At 36.4% G+C, this 12,706-nt stretch overlaps 1 protein-coding gene across 2 annotated transcripts in view; it reads left to right on the top strand.

The window, feature by feature from the left end:
• Positions 1–12,706, top strand: part of EML5 (EMAP like 5) — a 109,862-nt gene that overhangs the window by 61,869 nt on the left and 35,287 nt on the right. For both annotated transcript variants that reach the window (XM_075103675.1, XM_075103674.1), the window contains exons 18-26: positions 710–912; positions 2,006–2,117; positions 3,159–3,286; positions 5,044–5,185; positions 6,971–7,123; positions 7,951–8,082; positions 9,096–9,184; positions 9,991–10,167; positions 10,956–11,157. In XM_075103675.1, coding sequence (XP_074959776.1) covers positions 710–912; positions 2,006–2,117; positions 3,159–3,286; positions 5,044–5,185; positions 6,971–7,123; positions 7,951–8,082; positions 9,096–9,184; positions 9,991–10,167; positions 10,956–11,157 — 1,338 coding nt within the window. The remainder of the gene's footprint in view (positions 1–709; positions 913–2,005; positions 2,118–3,158; positions 3,287–5,043; positions 5,186–6,970; positions 7,124–7,950; positions 8,083–9,095; positions 9,185–9,990; positions 10,168–10,955; positions 11,158–12,706) is intronic.

The following is a 12,706-nucleotide window of genomic DNA, read 5'->3' as shown; positions in this document are numbered from 1 at the left end:
AGTAGATGTTTTGGACTAAATTTCCATCAGTGCCAAGTGATGGTGGAGATGTTCTGAGGCCTTGCCTCTCTAACATGAGAACAATATGATGAGTCAGATTCTGAGAGGCTTCTGTGTTACACCACATGGAGATTCTGAGAGGGCTGTGAAAATATGAATCTGACTTTCTAGGAAAAACTTACTACATATTATACCAGTCAAATTATTTTAGGTATGGTATTTTAAAGAATTTCAAAGATTTATCTAGCTGCAACATTTCTATTATCCAGAGGCCAACGTACCAAACCTCAAAAATAAAATCAGAAACCCTGTCACTGAAAACATGTCGTGAAAAGGATGGGACGTCAAGATTGAAAGTTCTTGTTAATTTCATTGGGAATTTCTATGAACTGTGTGGTAGATGTTTTTTGTGTAGATGCAAGTTTACAAATGCACTTTCTCTTTGCATATCTATGTGGGTATATGTACATATTCAAATCCAGATTCAGGTAGTAAGTTAAAAGTAAGGGTTGGGGTCGGGGGTTTGCCTTTTTTTTTCCCTTGAAAGATGCCAAATAGTACAAAGATTTTATTTTGTGAGAACTCTTCTCAGGCTCAGTTTTTTGGGGAGCATGGGTGAAACAGAAGAAAAGGACTTGTTGTTCTGGGTATAGTTTTCGGAAAATAATTCTAAGCAAATATCTGATGACTTATTTTTGGTTTGAACCAGGTGGAGGACTAATTGGGAGAAAGGGCTGCATAGGTGCACTGGGAAGAACTGATACAATGATGTGTGCAGTGTATGGCTGGACTGAAGAGATGGCGTTCTCTGGAACTTCCACAGGGGATGTGTGTATTTGGAGAGATGTGTTTCTCATAAAAACTGTCAAAGCACATGATGGTCCTGTGTTCAGCATGCACGCATTGGAAAAAGTAAATAAACTGCTCATTGTTTTTTGATGTCTGGACAAAAAACTCTTAAGTTAGGCCTTTCCCAAACTCAGGAATCCGTGTCTTTATTTCCATTACAGAAAAGCCTTGTGAGGTCCAGATTCAAAATAGTCTTTTGTGCATGTCTGTAATTCTTGTTATGTAGCATGCTGTTTCTCAAACCCTTGTGGTCCAGTGACATCGTATTCAGTAATTTTCATGACCTCTTACTAAAGAAATAACAGTAACTTATGATAAGTGAAAGTATTTTTTTGATTTAAGCATTCATAAGTTTAATGGAATATGTGAGCTTTTGAGAGAGGAAGATGATCTTATTCTTACTATTTTGGGCTGTAATTATAATCTACTAGTAGGAGCATTCAATCTGTAGATTGCTAAGTACTCTGTCCTGATTGTCAACTTCCTCTGACTCAGGGAAGTCTTTAAGCATGTGCTTAAATGTGAATGGGTGTGCCAGTTAGATTACTTGTATGTTTGAAGTTATGTATATGTTTGTGTTTTGCTAGGTCAGACCAAGTTAGTCCACCTTCTAATATTTGAGTTTCAGTATAGTAGCTTCGGACAAAGCATGTTATTCATATTGCAAGAACTAAGGTCTCCAAAGGAAGGTACTAATGATTTCAGTATTAAGTATACCTGTTGCTTCATTAAATAGCTGTAAATAATTTTTGAAGACAAAATGGCACAAATATGCATATATTTTAAGAAATTAAGCACTAATCAAATTTTTGAGTGGTACTGTTTGGCTTGGAGTAATGAGGTGAAATGCCAAAGGAATATTGAAGCTAAATACCATGAAAATCATTTCAGTATGTCAGTTAAATTATTTGAATTATTTTTTTTAGTATGGTAGAAGCTTATTGGTTAGAACTTTTAGATCCAGCCTGTGTGTGTGGACTGTACAGAACTGTGCTGCTTTCATCAGGAGGAGAATTAAATCATGTTGTTGCTCCTGATCTGTAGTTCTGTGCATTACAGTGTTGTATATAATCCATTTGCAGTATTGGCAGAAATCACTGAAAATTAAGGAAAGATAATAATTGACTATAACTCGTGATTTCCTCCTCCTGCCCAGGGATTTGTCACTGGAGGAAAGGACGGGGTAGTAGCTCTCTGGGATGATACCTTTGAACGCTGTCTCAAAACCTATGCCATCAAAAGGGCTGCTTTGGCCCCTGGGTCTAAAGGTAACACAGACTTCATCCTATTTTGTATTCTATTTAAAATAACTTTTTTTAGAAATTTTTTTCTGTGGAACTGCTTTCCCCAATAGAGGGAAATCTGCATTTGACACAATGAATACTAAAAAAAAATTATTTTTTTTAAGCTTTATTGTTTCTAAATAAGTTACTTTTCCATTGGGAGGGAATGGTGTTTTGCAGTGTCTGTGTGCACATTTGGTGGGTGCAGATGATATTTACCTTATTACATGCCTGAATTAATTGATTTAACCTTGAGTCTCTTGCCATGCAGGTGATTTTTTTTTTTTTTTCTTTAAAGTGGTAAGCAAAAATCCTATAATATTTCTAATCATGAAGTATCTTGTCTGATCTTTTTTGTTTTGCTGGAGGAATGGAATTCAGAATTGTGGTTAGTTTTGCAAGGTATTAGTACATTTTATGACTTAATTTTCTGTAAATGCATATATCTTTTGAAATTATTTAATAACATTTTCATTCCTGTTATCCCTATTTCTTCCATTTTTTTTTTTTCTTGATCTTAGTGCTGATTTTACAATTTTCCCTGACATTCTGGATAGCCTTCCCCACTGGCCCTCGGCCTTCAAATTACATTTGAAGTGTTCTAATATATATGGTTTGATTTTCAAAAATCACTAATGGAAACACCCATTAACTAAAACATTCTGCTACAGTATCTCATTCTCATATCTGTTTAATAAAAAGCTATATTTGAAGGTACCATAAATGCTATCAATATAGTGTATAGTTGATACTTCCCATGCACGTGTTTGCACTAAGATGCCAGTAAGTCAGTTTGATTAAGCTTCAGAGATACTCACTTGAGAAGAAGGATTAGTGTCAGTTGGGTAATTGCTAAATACTCCCAAATAATTCCAAACATGTAAGTTCTTCCATGCAGGAATATGTTTTTCTTGTTTACTACTGAGTATCTTTTTCTACAGTGAAAGTGTAATGTGTATATGTGTGAAAAATCCTCTTTAAGGCATACTTGAGAATCTTCTGTCTTCTAACATTTTAATGTTCTAGGTCTCCTCTTAGAAGATAATCCTTCTATACGTGCCATATCTTTAGGACATGGTCATATTTTAGTGGGCACGAAGAATGGTGAAATATTGGAGGTGGATAAAAGTGGACCTATAACTCTGCTGGTTCAGGTACAAGTTAAATGTCAGTCAAATATTCCATACCACAAACACCCTTTTGTTTTTCAGGTAAAGACTGTTGTGAAATAACAAGCGTTTCAATTACTACTGAAGTTAGTGAATTACTATCACTTCGTAGATTGTTTTTTAATGCTAGGCTAGACTGTTATGACTCTTCAATGAGCAAAATAGATCACAGAATTTCATGTACTAAATTGTTCAACAAGTTTGTCCTTTCAAACAGGCCAAGATTATATTTCTGTTTAAAAAAAAGAAAAAAAGTGTGTGAAACAGTGGATCCTCCACGAAATTCCTTATTAACTTCTTCTGAGTACTAATTACTCTTCTTATTTTCAAAAGTTGTCTCCTTGAGGTTTATTTTTAGATTTTTTTTATTTATGTAAAAAAACATTTCAGTTTTCTTTGCCATGCCAAACAGGCTGCATTTCTTCAAGCCTGACTACAAAACAGATTTCTTACATCGTATCATCATATGATTTACTTAAATAAAAATCTGTGGATCTTTAACTCACACTTCTGAGTGGCTAATGCAATATGTAAAGAACTAGACTTTTTAAAGAATACATTAGAACCTAAGGTAAATTAAAAACCTAGATCACAGAATCATAGAATAGTTTGGGTAGGAAGGGACCTTTTAAAGGTCATCCAGTCCAAACCCCCCCTGCAACAAGCAGGGACAGCTTCAACTAGATCAGGTTGCTCAGAGCCCCATCCAACCTGACTTTGATGTTTTCAGGGACAGGGCATCTACCACCTCTCTGGGCAACCTGTGCCAGTGCTCCACCACCCTCATCGCAAAAAATGTCTACCTTATATCTTGTCTGAACCTACCCTCCTTTATTTTAAAACTCTTACCCCTTGTCCTATCACAACACGCCCTGCCAAGAAGTTTGTCCTCATCTTTCTTATAAGCCCCCTTTAGGTACTGAAAGGCTGCAATAAGGTCTCCCCACAGCCTTCTGTTCTCCAGGCTGAACAACCCCAACTCCCTCAGCCTGTCTCGTAGGAGAGGTGCTCCAGCCCTCGGATCATTTTTGTGGCCTCCTCTGGACCCGGTCTGACAGGTCCCTGTCTTTCCTGTACTGAGGACTCCAGAGCTGGACACAGCGCTCCAGTTTGGGTCTCACCAGAGCAGAGTAGAGGGGCAGAATCACCTCCCTTGACCTGCTGGCCATGCTTCTTTTTGATGCAGCCCAGGATACAGCTGGCTTTCTGGGCTGTGAGTGTACCTTGTTGGCTCATGTCCAGCTTTTCATTGACCAGTACCCCCAAGTCCTCCTCAGCAGGGCTGCTCTCAATCCCTTTGTCCCCCAGCCTGTATTGATATTGGGGGTTACCCCAACCCAGGTGCATGACCTTGCATGAGGTTCACATGGGCCCACTTCTCAAGTTTGTCCAGGTCCCTCTGGATGACATCCCGTCCCTTAGCTGTGTCAACTGCACCTCTCAGCTTGGTGTCATCTGCAAACCTGGTGAGGGTGCACTCGATCCCACTGTCTGTCATTGACATAGATGTGTGAGGATTACTTCTCAGCGAGAATTTTTCTCTAGTACTAATTAGTATGATTTGCACTTTTACTGTAAGCGGCAGGGTGAGGTTTTTTCAGGTGTTCTCTGTTTCTATTCAGATCTTTCTTATCCTCTACAGATATATATGTTCTCTCTGTTGTTTTTTTTTTTAACTTAAATATATTATCCGTATTTCAGTTTTAAATACAAAGTAACGTGATTCATTGTGTTTTTTTCAGGGTCACATGGAGGGCGAAGTTTGGGGTCTAGCTACTCACCCTCATTTACCTATTTGTGCCACTGTAAGTGATGACAAAACCTTAAGAATATGGGATTTATCTCCTAGCCATTGTATGTTAGCTGTTCGCAAATTGAAGAAGGGTAAGATGTTTAGTATGAAAAAATATTTAACTGAATTCAGTCAACACGTACTAGCTTTGTGAATCTTTCAAAAGCAAGACTGAATAAATTCCTTTGCTCAAATTATTTTATTGATGCTATGTTCACAAGTTATGTAGCCCTTAAGCTAATGCACCTGTACAAAAGATTTCTGTGTAATACTGTTCTGAAGATAATTTGCACTTGTAACACATTTAAGTCAGTGAATTTACAATAAAAGTTGAGCCAATTACATAAATCTGCCATGTTGTTTATAATATTGCAAGCTTTTTTGAACAATGGAGGACTTTGAATCTAGAAATTTTTGGAATAAATCTTAGAAGTAATGTTGATTTTTCTCTGTGAACAGTAGAAGAATTTGGAATGTCAAAGAAAGAGAAGAGTCATAAAATTCTTACTCCTTGTATACTATGTAACTAGATTCAATGTTGACAGATGGAAAATCAATTGTAAGTGACATCATATTAGGAGACTTCTTTTAGGATTAAACCAGACTGGCCTCAAAAAGCTTTTAATGATACTTATGCTTCGCTAGACACAGGAATACAGTAGCCTTTATCTGTTTGGCGTTCACAAAGCATTTTGATCAAACCTTGTAGGAAGCTTAGTTCAAGATGATTGGGATCGATAAAGTAAATGTAGGAAGAGTAGTGAGCTGGCACAAGCAGGAATTAAAGTTTCAAGTTGGTGAAGACTGCTCAAGTCTTCAAGCTGATATTTCCTAATATCTTTAAGAGTAGTTTTGGCAGAAAAATAAGGACTGATGATGAGACACACTTTGAGATGCTTTGACGATCTTAAAAAGCAACTGCGTACTGTACTGCAGAGCTGGATGCTTCTACAGACTGCAGTAATGGAAATGAGATAATACTTGGTAATTTAAAAAGGCAGGACTTGATGACTGTATAAAAAATGTCTACGTAGCTGGGGAGTAACTGAGGAGCAGAAGGCTTAGGATGTTCTAGCTGATTACAGGATGACAATTATGTGTGATAGTGTGGTATTTTTCCCAGGACATATTGAATTGTTCATGTAATTTATGAGGGACTAATCAGAATATTTTTGGTGTACACTTGTCATCTGTGTTCAGCTGAATGAAATTAAACTGAAGATTGAGTATGCAGAAAGAGGAGCTATAGGATAATGAATGAGAAGCTTTGTGGTAGTCACCTAAATAAAGGATTACTGCCTACAAGTTAATCAGAGGAACAAATAGTAGGGAAAAATATTTACGCTAATGGAAAATTCTGGCATGGAAACAAATCTATATAAGCTGACTATAAATAAATTTAGACTGGAAAATAAACTGTTTTTCAAATGAAACTTGACATGCATGTTTATTAAAAAGATTATATGAGATAGTGAGCATTATAGCAGACAACTGGATTCTGTGAGTCCAGGTCTTCTCCAGCTGTGTTCTCCTTACCAGAGCAAATGGTAGCAAACAGCTGGCACCAGATACTAAGGAGGAGAGCAAATTAAAAATATAGAGACAATAGTGATTAATCTGTATTACTGTTATAGCACATATGTCAATTAATATGCAAATGTAATCTAAGATTCTGGGGTTGTATACTTGTCAGTTTGTCAGTAGCTTCTGTGTGCTGTCACAGAAGTAGAGCTTGGAAATTATCTTGGCAGCACCTAAAAAAATCAATTAGACTATATACTATAGGATTAGCTTTCCTTTACTACTGGAAAAATAAATCTGAAGGAGCGATTATGCACTGTAAATGTACCTGAATGCCATTTCTGTATTCCTCATAGGAGGTAGATGTTGCTGCTTTTCTCCTGATGGAAAAGCATTAGCCGTCGGTCTCAACGATGGAAGTTTTTTGATAGTTAATGCAGATACTCTGGAGGATCTAGTCTCTTTCCAGCACAGGAAAGATGTTATTTCGGAGATCCGATTTTCTCCTGGTAAGTAATTTGAAATGAAGATTTTTATATCAAGGCTGTTCCAGCAAGCTTTATAACCTTTAAAAGATGAAAGAAGTAGAGATTTGTAGTACTCTTTTACATGTAACAAGTCAGCAAGACTAATATTAACATTTTGAAAAATACTGGGTGTGAAGTCCTGTGTTGCTTATTTAAGAATGAGATTATTGGAACAGGTTTGCTCATAGTAACCTCCTGAATGCAACAGTCAGTTTTAAATCAAGAACATCCAGCATCCTCCCTAGGTCCGTACGGTTCCGCTTTACAAGCTGTGTAAGTTTGGCTCTTCACTGAGGTTACCGTTAGCTAATGAGAATTTGACACATCACTTTCAAGCAAACTTCTGGTGTCATCGCTTTTCCTCTTCCCCCCCGCCCCCCAGCTTAGCATGCCCAGTGAGGCTAGTGTTTTGGTTTGGTGTTTGGTTTGGTTTTTGTTTTTTCTTGTTTTAAACTGTATAGCTCTTAGAAACTCAAACATATGGCCTAAACTACTGATATCTGATACCATTTCTCATGCAACATTGCTTTCTGGTTACCTAAGCCATACCACTCTCTGAATGCAATAAATATTTAAAAGTTCATCAAATGGTTTTTATTGATTGAAGATGTAATGCTGCAATGGTTGTATATTTCATATTAATTCTGATTATGTGATATGAACATTAGTCTGTAGGGGACTATGTATAAATCAGCAAGCTCATTTCAAAGAAATCTGAGTTGCGTATAGCTAAATTCCAGAATGTACTTGTGTACTACAGAACACTACAATTTTTCAAAATGTCGTGTGCTTCTACTGGTGTGTTTTAGGGGCTGGAAAGTACCTAGCTGTGGCATCCTGTGACAACTTTGTAGATATTTACAATGTGATGAGCAGTAAACGAGTAGGAATCTGCAAGGGAGCCTCCAGCTATATCACACACATGGACTGGGACATAAGAGGTAAGTAACATTCATTCTAAAAAGCTACTGGAAGACTGATTACATTATAGACAAAATACAGTACATCTACAGTATGAATTTATGGCTTCACTGACAGATTTGTTCAGTTTTTGAATATGCTCACAGCATCTGAATAAATATACAAACATTTTAACTATCATTTATGTATTTAGAAGTTGTGCAATTTGAAGTAATATACATAGTCTCTATAGATTGGTTTGTTTGGGTGGGTTTTTTTACATCTTCTGTGTTTATTCTTTGACTTCTACTTCTTGGATAATGTACTGCATAATGCAGTTGCATCTGTAGCTCAGGAATATGTATCCTTGTCAAAAATAGCAGAAAGATTGGATTTCCTGTCTTCCTGGATCATAACATGTGATTAATCTAAATACTAACTTTAGTCCTGTTTCATACAAAACAAAGGCAACGCAATTTTGCAGTCTCTTAGTTCCTGCTGTTATTCCTCTACATAATCACTTTTGAAACGGTCCAATTTAATTTGAGAGTTTTATAAGTTAGCTTCCTCTGAGAATTTTGAAAACAAGAAGAGGACAGAAACATTAATGAGAATTTCCCTCAGAAAAGTAGTAGTGTAAAGGCAAGCAGAAGTCAGCTGCTTGGAAGCGGCCATTGGCCAGGCAGCATAAATGCTTCTCAGTCCCAGAAGCACACACATATGGTCAGCCAGTTGTCACAAACAAGCTCTGAATTAGACCCAGTACATTTTGTCTACCATCTGATGGGACAACCATAAACAGGAGTGAAAAGTGATGCATTCTTACAGTTTTCAAAGAGCAGAGGGAGGACTGTGAATTTAAGGGGTCAAAGGAGTCAGATATTCAGAAGCCTGTACTTCCAGATGCACTGTTTATGTATGCAGCTTTGTCTGATGGAAACACATGATCTGTGTAATGCTGTTAGCAACAAAAATTTTAAAAAATTATTTTTTTTCTAAAATGGAATCTTTCATTTATTTAATATTAACATACAATATGTAATATGTTTTATAGGGAAGCTCTTGCAAGTCAACACTGGTGCTAAAGAGCAGTTGTTTTTTGAAGCTCCTCGTGGGAAAAAACAAACAATTCCTAGCTTGGAGGTGAGGAAATAGACTGTCATCTTAACTTGTTTGCAAATTAGAGTTATGATACAACTGTGTATACCACCTAAGAGGGAATGATGTATAAAACTACAATTTTAACTGGTCTGTTGAAAAAGCTTCTGTTTAGGCATTTGCTGTCCTTTATCCTTTTTTGCAGCCTGTTCAATTAGGTAATGTAATCAGAATGATAAAATACACAGGGGATATCCCATTTGTCTCTTCTGTTAAGAAATGAACATTTGGCTGACTTACATACTCATGAAAATCTCACTGCACTTCTGTATGCCTCTTTTGGTACCTAAACACCTTTCAAAACCCATTGCAGACTACTTAGCCCTAACCTTGCTGTGGAAGACCTCATGTCTGTCTTTATATAACAACTCAATATAGTATACATAATGTACGTAGGCAAGTGTAGTATGTTGTATCTATAATATTGTTTTGTTTTCTCAGGCATAGAGCATTGTCATAGGGCAGAGAGTGAAAATGGATAATTTTCAAATAATATTTTCTATGAGATTTGAAAGGCAGTGTTGAAAAATGTAATTTGTTTTCTCTAGCCTGGAAGGGCAGGTAAGGTCAAAATTTTTTAAGTACTTCTAGAGATTTTGGAGGTGGAAGTTAATAGAAGTAAAATTAAGGGTCTCATGAAATCCAGAATAGTCACAAAATACACGGTTATATGTTAAAATATTACCTTTTAGATGTGACATATCTTTCAGTGCAAGGACTTATTGAAATCAGGTATGGAATAAACTTCCTGGGAAGAAGCACGCTCTGTCTCAAACAGGTTGTTTTTGTAGGTAGAAAAGATTGGCTGGGCATCATGGACAAGTGTTTTGGGTTCTTGCTGTGAAGGAATCTGGCCAATAATTGGTGAAGTCACGGATGTAACTGCTTCATGCCTCACTAGTGATAGTAAAGTATTAGCCACAGGAGATGATTTTGGATTTGTGAAACTGTTTCGATACCCTGCTAAGGTAAGTAATTACCAGCTGCTCATGGAGAAGATTGATTAATAAAACTGCCTTTTTGAAACTGTAAAAATTAATCACTCGAAACAAAATAGTGCTTTTGTACTTTTGTCCTTACAATCAAAGGAGGCATTCAATATTACACTGCAATTTGCACTGCATTAAACTTTCAGTTAGAATGACCATTCCAGGTCAGACTAAAGAGCCATCTCATGTAGTGTCCTATCACTGACAGTGGCAAATGCATAGGAAAAATTGTAAGAGTGGGAATGGCACTGTCTAATAATATCTTAGGCATTAATATCCTCAGTGTGGTTTTAATCTGTGTCATTTTTAGCCTCTTAAGCTCTTGTTTTGTAAGAAAACGTTTCTTCCTCACCTTCATTTCTTCATGACTTTATAGATCTTCATTCTGTCCAACCTCAGTCATTCTTCTCTAAGATGAAAAACATTATTTTTTAATCATTTATCATAGAAAGCCATTCCAGAAGCACATTATATTTTTCCTACTCTTCTAGAACCTTCCTAGTTTTCCTGTATATTTATCAGTAAATATGTTTTTTATTTTTAATATTTTGCCATGCTAGGGATGATAACAATGCACAACTATTGACTCAAAATATTCTATGTGCATTTTATTCTTAACCTGTTAGATTATTTACTCCCTTAGGAAAAATGATCCAGTGTTTATTGTGGGAATCTGTTCATAAAGAAATCCTTTCACGCTTGGTATGGAAATACGATGTAGCAGACTGGTTAAATTTGATATGTGTCTTTTTCTTCTCTGTTCTTAGGGAAAGTTTGGAAAATTTAAGAGGTATGTTGCTCACAGTACCCATGTAACAAATGTCCGTTGGACCTATGACGACAGTTTGTTGGTCACTGTTGGAGGAGCGGACACCTCTTTAATGCTGTGGACTTACGAGATGGAAGGACATCGGGATAGCAGGCAGTGTGACAGTGAAGAGTCTGATCTAGATTCTGAAGAAGATGGAGGTCAGTAATAATTTATAAAACTAGCTGGATTACGCCATCTCAAGAGAACTTTATTAATGGAAAATTGCTAATTTAGAAATAATCAAGTTTTATATATGATTGCTTTAAGTAGTGAAGATGCTTCAAAAACGTTAAGTAAAGTGTCTTTTTGGGGAAAGGACTGATACACTGTTGTGAAGAAAATGATAATGAAGTGTTTGACTTACTGCTTTGAGTCAGAGTATATAAAGAGACTCTTGATAACTTTTAAATTAAAAAATACTAAGTGCCAAATATAGGTAACTTCCAAAAATCTGTTTAGAAAAATACATTCATCACAGTTTAGATTTGGGCACTAATTCTAATGGAATTATGTTGAAATCTGTATAATGTGAGATCATAGTTATCTCAGTATTACAGCATCTGTGTCCATAATGTGAAAGCATAGTAGACTGAGGTTAGACTGATGTTCATATATGGAACAATCTATTGCAAGATCATAATGTCAATAGGTATAAACTGTTAATTACATTTTGTAGAACTAACTTCCATTGGTTTTGCCATACTTAATGTTTTCCTTTTCATGTTATAATTCCAAGGGGTCATGAGCCTCCAAACTTGTTCTGTCTTGCTTCCATGTGCAATTTTTGCTCCTTGTCAATTCCTCAGTCTTTAAGCATTTTTAAACTCACTGCTACTCTTTAAACAGTTCTGTGTAATAAATGAACTTCAGTTTTCACTAAAATCTAAATGACCAAAGAGACACTTCAAGTATGAGAGGCATATTAAACATTCATTGGAAAAGAATTTTTATACACTGTCTTTTCTGCTTAAAAATATTGAAGACTACATCTGCGAAGTAATTTAATTGCCTACAGGGGGACTTGGTCAACTTCAGCTTTCCGAATTAAAAATTGCAATCTTCAGAGTTTTTGTTCAGCTTCTACCTGTAACCTGTTAGCATGTCTTTGCCCAGTAACCTTCCCTGGGCTCTGGTGATTTACACAGAACCCTCTTAAGCAACATGTTAAAAAATACCCTAAAAAAAAGAGGTCTGTTAAGCTTTACAAGAAAAGACATTGACATCTTTTCCCACAAAAGTTTTTCTTGATCGGGTCCTATTAATTTTAGTTAGAGTTAAGAACTATTCATAAAGTTGGGATTAGCAGTTTTGATCTTTGAAAGAAGTGGAGGGTCAGTAACAACCCTGTCACTGTTTAGCGTTTTTGCCATGTTTACTATAGTAAACATCATCTTGATGTGCCTGACTGCCCTAACCATTGCGTAGGAACCCAGTACAGACTGATAGATTCCATCCTAATGGATGGATCCTGAAATTGAGAACAACCTGGCGCTAAATCTTCCAGAACTTAATGGCAGGTGTCATGGAGCGAGGTCCTTTGGCCTTAACTCAGGGTCACTAACAACCAAGCAGAAATGGGGTAGTTTTGACTGTCCCTTGAATCTTTGTTAGTAGTTTTTTTCCACAAAGTTAATGTAGAGATTTTTTTTCTTAGAATGTCTTTTATTAACAATGTTCATTATTCCCAGCTACTTTCTTTCCGTTGTA

The sequence above is a fragment of the Phalacrocorax aristotelis genome, chromosome 9 (genome assembly GCF_949628215.1).
Source record: "Phalacrocorax aristotelis chromosome 9, bGulAri2.1, whole genome shotgun sequence".
Classification (NCBI taxonomy): domain Eukaryota; kingdom Metazoa; phylum Chordata; class Aves; order Suliformes; family Phalacrocoracidae; genus Phalacrocorax; species Phalacrocorax aristotelis.
This window is presented reverse-complemented; position numbering and strand designations above follow the sequence as displayed.